This window comes from Mirounga leonina, unplaced genomic scaffold, assembly GCF_011800145.1.
Source record: "Mirounga leonina isolate KUSES-001 unplaced genomic scaffold, KU_Mleo_1.0 Mir_204, whole genome shotgun sequence".
Classification (NCBI taxonomy): Eukaryota; Metazoa; Chordata; class Mammalia; order Carnivora; family Phocidae; genus Mirounga; species Mirounga leonina.
The window spans coordinates 13,109,789-13,123,023 of record NW_023270513.1 but is presented as its reverse complement, the minus strand read 5'-3'; the positions used below and the strand labels follow the sequence as shown (position 1 = coordinate 13,123,023).

General features: G+C 36.3%; 1 protein-coding gene across 1 annotated transcript; it reads right to left on the bottom strand.

Moving 5' to 3' along the window:
• Positions 1-285: 285 nt before the first annotated feature.
• Positions 286-11,561, bottom strand: LOC118025912 (28S ribosomal protein S14, mitochondrial-like). The gene is made up of 2 exons (XM_035028626.1): positions 11,449-11,561; positions 286-756 (listed from the first exon to the last, which is right to left on the bottom strand). The coding sequence occupies exons 1-2, from the start codon at positions 11,559-11,561 to the stop codon at positions 492-494; spliced, it is 378 nt and encodes a 125-aa protein (XP_034884517.1). The 3' UTR covers positions 286-491.
• Positions 11,562-13,235: the final 1,674 nt, after the last annotated feature.

Genomic DNA, 13,235 nt, shown 5'->3' with positions numbered 1-13,235 from the left:
TAACAGTGGCTTTGAATAACATACTGGAACAATGGATTTAACAGATATTTTCAGAACATTCCATCCTAAAACAGCAGAATACCATTATTTCCAAGTGCATATGTAACTTTGTTCTTAATAGATAACATATTAGGCCATAAAACAAGGCTTAACAAATTCAAAAAGACTGAAGTTGTTCCATGCATCTTTTCTTTTCTTTTTTTTTTTATTTTCACAGAATATTTTTTATTACTCTACTCCTTGTAGTATGTATGGAAACAGTATGGTTAATTTTTAAGTCCAAGAGAAGAGATAATTCACAGAGAGCCAGAATTCACTGACTGAAACATCCACCAAATTTCTTAATTTAAAATTAAAAGGTAATTTAACCGTAGGCAGCATCAGGTAGACTATACTCCCATACTGGACCCCTACAAAACTAGGTTTTTGTCTATTAGAGAAGCCTCTTCTTGCCAGAACTGGCTTCCCTGCTCAGTAGGTTCTGGAGCGGGTCACCATGTTGCTTGCTGGACCCCCAACAGCTGCCCATGGTCTGCTAAGTGACGGAAGACAATACGACTAAGCCTCCAGCGCCGCTTTACACCACGTGGACGGGACGTCATAACACACCGATTTCGGATTCGAACAGGGCAGCTATCCCGGGGAAGGGCAGCAATTTCTCCATCGGCCACTTCCTGAAGATCTTTTGGCAAAATGGTATTCTTCCTGAGTGAATTGATCCGTAGCCTCTCATCCCATGCATCTTTTCTAACCAAACTGTTATGAAACTAAAAATTAACCACAAGAAAAAATCTGGAAAGAGCAAACACATGGAAGTTAAATAACATGCTACTGAACATTGAATGGGTCAACAAATAAATCAAAGAGGAAATTTTAAAAAATACATGGAGGCAATAAAAATGAATGTCCCAATGACCCAAATTTTGGGGATGCCTTAAATCTATTCTAAGAGGAAAGATTAGAGTAATAAAGGCCTACCTCAAGAAGCAAGGGAAATCTCAAACAACCTAAAATTAAAGCAGAAATAAATAGAAACTAAAACACAAAAACAAAAAGAATAGAACAGATCAGTGAAACAAGGAGCTGATTCATTGAAAAAGTCAACAAAATTTTTAAACCTTTAGTGAGATTCATCAAAGGGAGAGAGAGAAAGAGAGAGAGAGAGAACTCAAATAATTAAAGTCAGAAATGAAAGAGGAGAAATAACTGAAATGACAGAAATACAAAGGATTATAAGAAAATATTATGAAAAATTATATGCCAACAAATTTGATAACCTAGAAGAAATAGACAAATTCCTAGAAACATATAGCCTCCCAAAATGGAAGAAATAAAAAATTTGAACAAACTGATTACCAGCAATGAAATTAAATCAGTAATCAAAAAGTAACAACAAAAAATGATCCGGCGCCAGATGGCTTCACAGGTGAATTCTAGCAAACATTTACAGGAGAGTTAATACCTATTCTCAAACTACTCCAAAAATGGAAAAGAAAGATTCCAAATTCATTCTATGAGGCTAACATTACCCTGTTGCCAAAACTATGTAAAGACACTATGAAAAAAAAAATTAAATGTCAACATCTCCAATGAACATAGATGTAGCAATCCTCAATAAAATTTTAGCAAACCGAATCCAACAAGATACTTAAAAAATATTCAACACAGTCACGTGGTATTTATTCCCTGGATGTAAGGGTGGCTCAGTATTCACAAATCAATTAACGTGATACATCACACTGATAAGAGAAAGGATAAAAACAATATGATCATTTCAATAGATACAGAAAAAGCATTTGATGAAGTATGGCACTTGTCCATGATAAAAAAAAAAAAAAACAAAACCTCAACAAAGTAGGTTTAGAGGGAAAATACCTCAACATAATAAAGTTCATAAATGAAAACCCAGAGCTAACATCATACTCAATGGTGAAAAACTGAAAGTTTCACCCTAAGATCAGGAATAAGGCAAGGATATCCACTCTATCCACTTTTATTCAACATAATACCGGAAGTCCTCACCACAGCAATCAGACAACAACAACAGGAATCCACATTAGTAAGGAAGAAGTAAAGCTTTCACCATTTGCAATTGATGTAATGCTATATATAGAAAATCCTAAAAAACACCAAAAAAACTACTAAAACTGATAAATGAGTTCAGTATGGTTATAGGATACAAAACCAATGTGCAGTATTCACTGAATTTCTATACACTAATAATGAAGCAACAGAAAGAGAAATTAAGAAATTCCATTTACAGTTGCACCAAAAATATTAAAAATAGGTAAGAATAAACTTAACCAAGGAGGTAAAAGACCTATACTCTATAAAGCATTGATTTAAAAAATTGAAGACAACTGAAAAAAAAAAAAAAAGGAACAAATATTCCCTGTTCATGGATTGAAAGAACAAATTTTGTTATAATGTCCATACTATCCAAAGTAATTGACAGATTTAATGCAATCCATACCAAAATACCAAGAGCATTTTTCACAGAACTAGAAAAAATGATCCTAATATTTCTGTGGAATCACAAAAGATCCCAATAACCAAAGTAACCTTGAAAAAGGCGAGCAAAACTGGAAATATCACAATTCCAGACTTAAAGTTATATTACGAAGCTGTAGTATTCAAAATAGTAGGGTAGCAACACAAAAATAGACACATAGATCAATGAAAAGGATAGAAAGCCCAGAAATAGACCTACAATTATATTGACTCAATTTATATCTGACAAAAGAGGCAAGAACATGCAATGGGAAAAAGAAAGTCTATTCAACAAATGTATTAGGAAAAGTGAACAGTTACATGCAAATAAATGAAACTGGACCAGTTACTTACATCATACACAAAATAAATTCAAAATGGATTAAAGACCTAACTGAGAGAACTGAAGCCATAAGAATCCTAGAAGAGAGTATCAGCAGTAATTTCTCTGACATGTGCCATAACAATATTTTTCTAGACATCTCCTGAAGCCAGGAAAATAAAAGCAGAGATTAAACTATTGGGAGAACAACAAAATACAAAGCTCTGCAAAACAAAGGAAGCAATCAACAAAACTGAAAGACAACCTATGGAATGGGAGAAAACATGTGCAAATGACATACCCAATAACAGGTCAGTACCTAAAATATATTTTAAAAAACTTAAAAAAATCAACACACTAAAAAACAAATAAGCCAATTAAAAAATGGGCAGAAGACATGAACAGACATTTCCCCAAAGAAGACATCCAGATGGATAACAGACACATGAATGGATGCTCAACATCACTCATCATCAGGTAAATGTAAATCAAAACCACAATGAGATATCACTTCACATCTGTCAGAATGGCTAAAATAAGAAATGGTTAGAACATGGAGAATAAGGAACCCTCTTATACTGTTGTTGGTGAAACAACAAACTGGTGCAGCCACTCTGGAAGACAGTATGTAGGTTCCTCAAAAAATTAAAAAAATAGAACTACCCTATGATCCAGTAATCACACTTCTATTTACCCCAAGAAATATAAAAACACTAATTGGAAGGGATACATGTACTCTTATGTTTATTGCAGCACTATTTACAATAACCAAATCATGGAAGCAGCCAAAATTTCCACTGATAGATGAATGGATAAAGAAGAAGTATTATGTGGCCATAAAAATAATGAAATCTTGCTATTTACAACAACATGAATGAGGCTAGAGAGTATAATCCTAAGTGAAATAAGAGTCAGAGAAAGACAGCATCTGATTACACTCATATGTGGAATTTAAGAAATAAAAAAAGCAAGCAACAAATGAGCAAAGCAAAAAGAAAAGAGAGAAAGCCACAAACCACGAGACAGACTCAATTTTGGAGAACAAATTGATGGTTACCAGAGGGGAGGTGGGTGGGATGCTGGAAGATATAGATGATGGGGATTAAAGAGTGTACTTATTGTGATGACCACTGGGTGATGTATGAAATAGTTGAATCACTATTTTTTTTATAAATTCTTTTTTTTTAAGATTTTTATTTATTTGACAGAGAGACACAGCAAGAGAGGGAACACAAGCAGGGGGAGTGGGAGAGGGAGAAGCAGGCTTCCCACCGAGTAGGGAACCTGATGCAGGGCTCGATCCCAGGAGCCTGGGATCATGATCTGAGCCCAAGGCAGATGCTTAATGACTGAGCCACCTAGGCGCCCCACTATATTTTATACCTGACATAATATAACACCATATTTTAACTATATTGCAACTGAAATAAAACAATTTAAAAAAAGAATTATATAAATATGAGCTATTGTATGCCTATAAATAAGATAAGCTACACTAAATGGAAAAAGTCCTAGAAACAAGCTACCAGGACTGAATCATGAAGAAATAGAGAAGTTAAATAGACATAAACAGTAAGTATATTAAAACAGCAATAAAAAAAAATGCTCAACAGGGCACCTGGGTGGCTCAGTTGGTTAAGCGACTGCCTTCGGCTCAGGTCATGATCCTGGAGTCCTGGGATCGAGTCCCGCATCGGGCTCCCTGCTCCGCAGGGAGTCTGCTTCATCCTCTGACCCTATCCCCTCTCATGTGTTCTCTCTCTCTCAAAATAAATAAATAAAATCTTTAAAAAAAAAAAAAATGCTCAACAAAGATTTGTCCTGGACCTGACAGCTTCACTGGTGAATTCTACCAAATATTTAAGAAGAATTAACATCATTCTCAAATTCTTCCAAAAAAATTAAAGGGAGAGAATATCTCCTAATTCAGTCTATGAATTCAGCATTACCTTGATAGCAAGGCCAGACAAAGACGCAGCAAGGAAAGCAAACCAGTATCCCTAATCAATATTAATGGTAAATTCCTCAATAAAATACTAGCAAACTGAATTCACCGACATATTAAAAGGATTATACACCATGGTCAAATGGAGTTTATTCACAAAATGCAAGGACTGTTGAATATATAAAAATAAATGTAATATGCCACATTAAAAGGATGAAGGGAAAAAATCACATGATCACCTAAATAGTTGCAGAAAGAATATTTGACAAAATTTAACACCATTTATGGTTAAAGATATTAAATTAGAATTGGAGGTATGTTTGCTGAGACCAATGTTACAAAATACTACAAACTAGGTTGCTTTACAGCAGTAATTAATTTTCCCACAGTTATGAAGCCTAGAAATACAGAAGCAAGGTGTCATCAGGGTTGGTTATTTCTGGGAGCTTTGAGGGAGAATCTGTTCTATAATTCTTCCCTAGCTCCTGGTGTTTTGGTGGCATTTTTGTCATTCCTTGAGTTGTAGAAGCATGAATACATTCTCTGTCTTCATCTTCTCATAGCATTCTCCCTGTGTTTGCTTATCTGTCTCCAAATTTTTCATTTTTTTATCACTGCTGCTAAACATATTGGATATGAGCCCAACAATAATAAATTCATTTTAATTTGATTAATTTTATACAGAGCCTATCTACAAATAGAATAGCTTTCTGATACAGTGGGAGTTATGACCTCAAAAGACAAATTTTTGGAAGACATTTCAGTCCATAAGTGAAAGCAACTTCCTTAAAATTATAAACCCATGGCTAATATCATTATCAGTGGTGAAAGATGAAAACCCTGCCTCTAAAACCAGTAACAAACCAAGGGTGCCTAGTTCCATCACTTCTAGCCACAAAGTATTGGATGTTCTACCCAGATAAATTAGTCAATAAAAAGAAAAATTATACAAATTTGAAAATAAAAGGATGTAAAATTAGATATGTTCACAAATGACATGAGATTAATAAACCCCTAAAGATTCCACCATAAAACTGCCAAAGTTAAAGACAAATTTAGCAAAAAGACAACACACAAAATCAACACTTAAAAATCAACTGCATTTCTAAACTTAAAATGAACAATGCAAAATGGAAATTAAGAAACAGTTCCATTTACAATAAACTCAAAAGAATAAAATAGCTTAGGAATAAACCAAGGAGACAAGAACTTGTACACTGGAAAGTACAAAACATCGCTGGAAGAAATAAAAGAAGACAAATTAATAGAAAGGCATTCCTTGATCATGGATTGGAAGACTTGATATTGTTGTGATGACAAGACTACCCAAAGTGATCTAGATGTTTACTGCAATCTCTATCAAAATCCCAATGGTATTTTATGCACAAATTTTAAAAAAATCATCCAAAAATTCATATGGACTTCAAGGGACCCCAAATAACCAAATTTGAAAAAGAAAATCAAAGCATGGGGCACCTGGGTGACTCGGTAAGTTAAGCCTCCACCTTCGGCTCAGGTCATGATCCCAGGGTCCTGGGATCAAGCCCCATTTGGGGCTCCCTGCTCAGTGGGGAGCCTGCTTCTCCCTTTCCCTATGTTGCTCCCCCTGCTTGTGCTCTTTCTCTCTCTGTCAAATAATTTTTTTTAAAAAAAGAAAATAAAAGCATAAAGACTCCCAATTCCTGAACTCAAAACTTACTACAGTCCACAGTAACCAAAACTGTGTTGCACAAGAATAAGGACAGACATATAGATCGAAGAAATAGAATAGGAGATAAAAAAAAAAGAACTCTAACATATATGTTTTTAATCAAGAAAGTGAAAAGGCAACCTACTGAATAAAATCAAATACTTAGAAATCATGCATCTGATGAGAAGTAAATATTCATAATATAAAGAAGACACTGAATTAGGATCCTCCAGAAAAATAGAATGTATATATTTATATATATAAAATATTAAAAATAAGACTATATGTAATAACATATATAATAACATAACTATATATTATATATAGTACATTGGATATAAGTGTATGTGTATACATACACTTATATATACACATATACACTTAAAAGTGTATACAAATGTACATATATATGTAATATTATTTTTTTATATATGACTTATTTAGAAATTGGCACACATGGGGCACCTGGGTGGCTCAGTTGGTTAAGCATGGGACTCCTGATTTCAGTCCAGGTCATAATCTCAGGGTTATGGGATCAAGCACTACGTGGACTCTGCACTCAGCAAGGAGTGTGCTTGTCTTTCTCCCTCTGTTCCTTCCCCACTCCCTCACATGCTGTCTCTCTCAAAAAAATAAATAAAATATTAAAAAAAAGAAATAGGTACACATTATTATGAAGGTCAAGAAGTCCCATGATCTGACATCTGTAAGCTGGAGAACCAAGAAAGCCAGTGGTGTATTTTAACATGAATCTGAAGGCTTGAAAACTGTGGAAGCCAGTGATATACCCCTCCAAGTCCAAAAGCCTGAGAATGAGGGTACTGATAGGATAAGCCCTAGTCTATGTCCAAAGGTTGAGAACTAGTAGTGCTGATGATGTCCAAGGGCAAAAGATGGATGTCTCAGCTCAAGCAAAGAGAACAAATTTGCCCTTTTTCTGCCTTTCTGTTCTATTCAGGCCCTCAGTAGATCAGATGATGCCTACTGGCAGTGGTACAGGTAATCTTTAGTCTACCATTTCAAGCACACATTGGTTCCATAAACATCCTCACAGACACTCCTAGAAATAATGTTTTACCAGATATCTTGTTACCCATAGCTCAATCAAGTTGACACATAAAATTACTCATCACAAGTCCACCCATTGTCATCTTGCACCCACATAGTCCAATGTTGCTGGAAAAACTGGAGAGTTATATTAAAAAAGAATGAAACTGGACCACATTTTTACAACATAGACAACAATAACTTCAAAGTGAATTAAAGACCTAAATGTGAAACCTGAAACCATAAAAACATACCAGAAGAGAACACAAGCAGTTATTTCTTTGACATCAGCTGCAACAGCATTTTTCTAGATACGTCTCTTCAAGCAAGGGAAACAAAAGCAAAAGTAAACTATTGGGACTACATCAAAATAAAAAGTGTTTGTACTGTGAAAAAAGAACATCAACAAAAGAAAAAGGCAACCTAGTGAATGGGAGATTATACTTGCAAATCATGTATCTGATAAGGTGTTAGTATCCAAAATATATAAATAACATATACCACTTAACATCAAAAGAATAAACAATCTAATTAAAAAATGGACAGAGGATCTCAATAGACATTTTTCTGAAGAACACATTCAGGTGGCCAAATGATACATGAAAAGATGGTCAGCATCACTAATCATCAGGTAAATGTAAATCAAAACAACAATGAGATATTATTTTACATCTGTCAGAATGGCTAAAATCAAAGAGACAAGAAATAAGTGTTGGCAAAGATGTGAAGACAAAAGAATCTTAGTGCACTGTTGGTGAGAATGTAAATTGGAGACAGCCACTGTGGATAACAGTATGAAAGTTCCTCAAAAAAAAAAAAAAAAAAGAAAAAGAAAAAAAAGAAATATCGTATCATTCAATAACTCCATTACTGGGTATTTACACAAAGAAAACAAAAACACTAATTCAAAAATATACATGTACCCCTATGTTTATTGCAGCATTATTTACAAGAGCCCAGATATGGAAGTAACCTAAGTGTCCACTGATAGACAAACAGATAAAAAAAAGTGTGAGATACACACACATGGTGGAATATTACACAGCCACAGAACAGATGGGATATTGCCATTTGCAAGAACATAGATGGACCTAGGAGGTGTTATATAAGTGAAATAAGTGTGGCCATGAAAGACAAAAGCTAGGGTACCCTAGGAGGTTCAGTTGGTTAAGTGTCTGCCTTCGGCTCAGGTCATGATTGAGCCCCACGTTGAGCCCCACTCAGCTCCCCGCTGAACAGGGAGCCTGCTTCTCCCTTTCCCTCTGCTGTTCCCCTTGCTTGTACTCTCTCTCTCTGTCAAATAAATAATAAAATCTTAAAAAAAAAATAAGAAAGACAAAAACTATATGGTTTCCCTTACACATGATCTTAAAAAAAAAAAAAAAAAAAGAATAAAAAACAAAAAGCAGGGCGCCTGGGTGGTTCAGTTGGTTCAGCGACTGCCTTCGGCTCAGGTCATGATCCTGGAGTCCCGGAATCGAGTCCCACATCAGGCTCCCTGCTCGGCAGGGAGTCTGCTTCTCCCTCTGACCCTCCTCCCTCTCATGCTCTCTGTCTCTCATTCTCTCTCTAGCAAATTAAAACAAAACAAAACAAAAAACAAAAAGCAGAAGCAGCCTTATAAATACAGAGAACACACTGATGTTTGCCAGAGAGAAGGGATGGGGGATGGGCAAAATGGATGAGGTGGAGTGTGATATACAAGCTTCCAGGTATGGAATAAGTAATCATGGGAATAAAAGTTACACCATGAGGAATATAATCAATGATATTGTCATAGCATTGTATGGTGACAGATGGTAGGTAGCTTGTATGTTAGGAGCGTCTTTAGCAACTTTCAAAATTCTGTCTTTTTCTTTGATTTTGACTTAGGTTATGTGTCTGGGTGAAGTCTTTATGTTAAACTCTTTGGGGAATTTTGAGCTTCATGTACTGGGACGTTCATATTTCCCCTCATATTTGGAAAGTATTCTGCCCTTATTTCTTTCAGTAAAATTTCTGCATCTGTCTCTCTCTCTTCTACTTCTGGGATTCCCATAATGTTTATATTAATTCTTGTTTTCTAATATTCCATAAATCCCATAGTCTTTCTTTGCTTTCTAATTTTTCTTTTTTTCCCTCTGATTGTTTATTTTCAGATAACTTGTCATTTACTTCATAGATTCTCTTTTCTGCTTGATCAAGTCTGATGTTGACATTCTCTAGTGTGTGTGTGTATGTGTGTGTGTGTGTGTGTGTTTTAGTTGTGACTTTAGTTTTTTTAGAGCACTTGAAGTTCAAGGCAAAATTGATAGTGAGGGACAGATTTCCCATATGTTCCCTGCCCCCCACATGCATAGCCTCCCTATTATCAACATCCCCCATCAAAATGGTACATTTGTTACAATTGATGAGCATATGTTGACACACTATAAACACCCCAAATCCACAGATTACATTACAGTTCACTCTTGGTGTTGTACATTCTAAGTGTTTGGACAAATGTATAATACTATATATCCATTATTATGATATTAAACAGTGTATTTACACTTCCTTAAAAATCTTCTGTGTCCCACCTATTCATTTTCCTGACCCTACCAGACCCTTGCAAGTACTGCCCTTCTTATTTTCTTCATGGTTTTGCTTTCCCCAGAATGTCATATTGTTGGAATTATATACATTATGTAGACTTTTCAGATTGGCTTCTTTCGTTTAATAAGAATTTAAGGTTCTTCCATGTCTTTTCATGGCGTGATAGCTCATTTCATTTTAGTGATGAATATTCCAATATCTGAATGTGCCACAGTTTATTTATCCATTTACCTTCTGAAAGACATTGTAGTTGTATCCACGCTTTGGCATTTTGTATAAAATTTTTATGAACATCCTTGTGCAAATTTTTAGGTGGACATAAGTTTTCAACTCCTTTGGATAAATACCAAGGGGTATGATTTCATTTATTATATTTTTCATCTTTCTCTTTCTTTGTTAAATTTCTCATTTTGTTCATGTATTGTTTTCCTGCTCATTGAGTTGTCTATATGTGTTCTTCTATAGCTCATGGGCTGCTTTAAGAGAGTTATTTTGATTTCTTTGTCAGGCAATTTATAGATCTCCATTTTGGTTTAGGTTACTGAAAAATTATTGTGTTCCTTTTATGGTGTCATGTTTCCTTGATTGTGTTTCTTGTAGTTTTGCATTATTGTCTTCACATTTGTAGATGCAGTCACCTACTCCAGTCTTTATTAACTGGCTTTGGGAGAGAAATATCTTAATCATATGGTATTTGCCTTTCCATGATCAGTCTGCCCAGTAGGCATTCTGAGGATCTTTCAGACCTCTTCTATGGATGCAACCACTCCACACATCTTGTTTCCTCCTGGGGGAACCTTAAAATTGTATTTTTTCTCTCAATCTTGCAAAGTGACTCTGGGTGCTGAGAGGCTCTCATTTGTTTTCTCTGGAGGGAAGTATCCTAAAATGCTCAAGTTTGCATGTCTTCTCCCCAATTCCACTGAGTTGAGCTGGCTTCCTGTGTGTGCTTGTGATTCCTCTCTAAAAACTTGCGCTTGCTGTCAGGGACCTGACAATGGGATATGATGAGGTGTGTGGAGCATCAGGGGTGCCCATGCACCAGTTGAAGGAGTCAGTAGGGAGGGCACCCATAGGCAGCTCATGGACAGACTTCCTGATGAGGTCCACAAAATACTTTAGTAGTATCTGTGTCACTTTCATGAGTTCTGAATCCTGGTTACTATGCTGCCAGACTCTCCAAGCCCTACAGCTTTGCCAATCACCTCAGCATTATAAGTGAGGCATGAAAAAAGTGAGCTTTTGGGCAGTATCTCACTTGGCTGGGGAAAACAGGCATTCACTAACTACACTCTCACTTTCCCCTGTGGGAGAAATCACAGGTCAAGTTTGTCTCTCTTGAAATTGAGCTTTGTCTTATGGGAGAAATAATGTGGATACCTTGAAACTATTTTTATATTCTTCAATGTATCTATCCTTGGGTTTTTTACTTCAATGATGTTCTTGGATTTCTCTGCTGGACTCTTGGACTTCCATAAAGTACTCTTGTCCATGGGTGGTTGTCAAAATAAATGTTCTGTGGAGGGAGGAAAATAGAAAATCCTTATTCTTCCCCAGAACTCATTGTCACCAATTAACCAATCATGTTCCTTCTGAATCCCTGACCATCTAGCTAAACTATTGGAAATGGCCCATAAATTGTTATATAATCATACCTCTGGCCATTTCTCCTCCCAAGCAAAGTGAACAAGTGGATGCACTGCTAAAAGTTTCACCCCCTGGAAGGATTTCCCTTCACCAATGTCCTTAAGGTTGTTCTACAGAGAGCCTGGGGAGCTGTAGCTGTCCACTTTCAGGTGGTGACTGCATATCATGCAGCATTATTTGTAAACCAGACCCAAGTCTTCTTCTTCCTCTGTCAACTGATAACAGGGACTCTCCATGAAGTCATAGGTGCATGCTGGGATACAGAATGCTGTGTAGCAAAAGTGGAGATCATGGACATTTGGGCCACTTCCTCATGTAACTTAATTGTGCTGTTAAAGCCTACTCTGGCCCAATCATGTATATACTACTTCCATTTGATGATGGAGTGCTGCTGTGCACACTCAACATTATGGTTTCCTGGGTCAGATAACATCCAGTTTATTATGGGCAACTCATTTTGCATGGTAACTTTGTGGTCTTTCGTTAAGTGTTCTATCTTTACTAAACCCAGTAGCAGGCTAGGGCCTGTTTCTCAAAAGGAGAGTAGATATCTTCATATTATGAAAGTGATTTGCTCCAAAATTATAAAGGCTTGTTCTGTGATTCACCTGCATAATTATGTCATGACTGACATGTAAGTATCTTACCAATAAATGTACAGCAGTTTCTACTCTGTTACTAGGTTCAACTAGCATATATAATCACACTCACCTTGCCTTTGACAGTTGAGTGCTGTCATGTGGCTCTGGCCACCCCAAGATCCAATTTTTCTTGTTGTATTTAGGTTTTCCAGTTGAGTGGCTATAATTCCCACTGTAATATCTGTCTTGCAGAATAGAGCTACCATCAAGCTCTTTAAGGATACCAGGGCTCCCCTCAGAAATTTATTTCTCAAAGTATTGATGAAGTTATGTCTTCTGGACCCTCCCAATGTGGGTGAATAGATCTTAAATGACAAATTCACTCTAACATTCCACCCCCCCCCCAACCTCTGAATACTTTTCTCTACATTAAACCAAGGAATACCAGGCATTTCCAATTTACTCTCAGTGGGCTATTTTTTTGATCAACATTTCAGCCAATCAACGAATGTGTTGGAGTCCCTTTTAACTCCCAAAGCTGCAACACTAAATTCAGATTGTCTGCTTAGTAGAACCGTATTGATAAATACACCCTCATCCAGCTTTATATTACTTCTACCATTATCTTACATCCTTAATGTCCATTCTTATACATGTTCCTCAGAGTTCTGCTTTTATAAATTGGAAAGATCAAGTAGTTCTTTTGAAGTATACTGTACCTCACCTTTAAAGACCTGCTGGGACTTAAGTCTAGTTATAGGTCTAGAAGCAAAGATGGGTAGTAGGTGTGGATCCAAAAGAGAGTTAACATTCTCTTCCATGACAGCTGCATCAGGGGAAGCAATTACTATTTCTTCAGGCAATGTGGGGTTAATCGCCCCAGATGGAGGTGGAAAGGCAATGCTACTGTGGGTGAGGCTGCCCCTAGGAGTGGGGAGG

Excerpts from the sequence above, each read along its gene's own strand:
- LOC118025912 (XM_035028626.1), bottom strand. The coding sequence starts at position 11,561 with ATGGACAAGAGTACTTTATGGAAGTCCAAGAGTCCAGCAGAGAAATCC. Across the intron at positions 757-11,448 it reads AATATAAAAATAGTTTCAAG|TTTGGTTAGAAAAGATGCAT; the intron begins GTATCCACATTA and ends GTTTCATAACAG.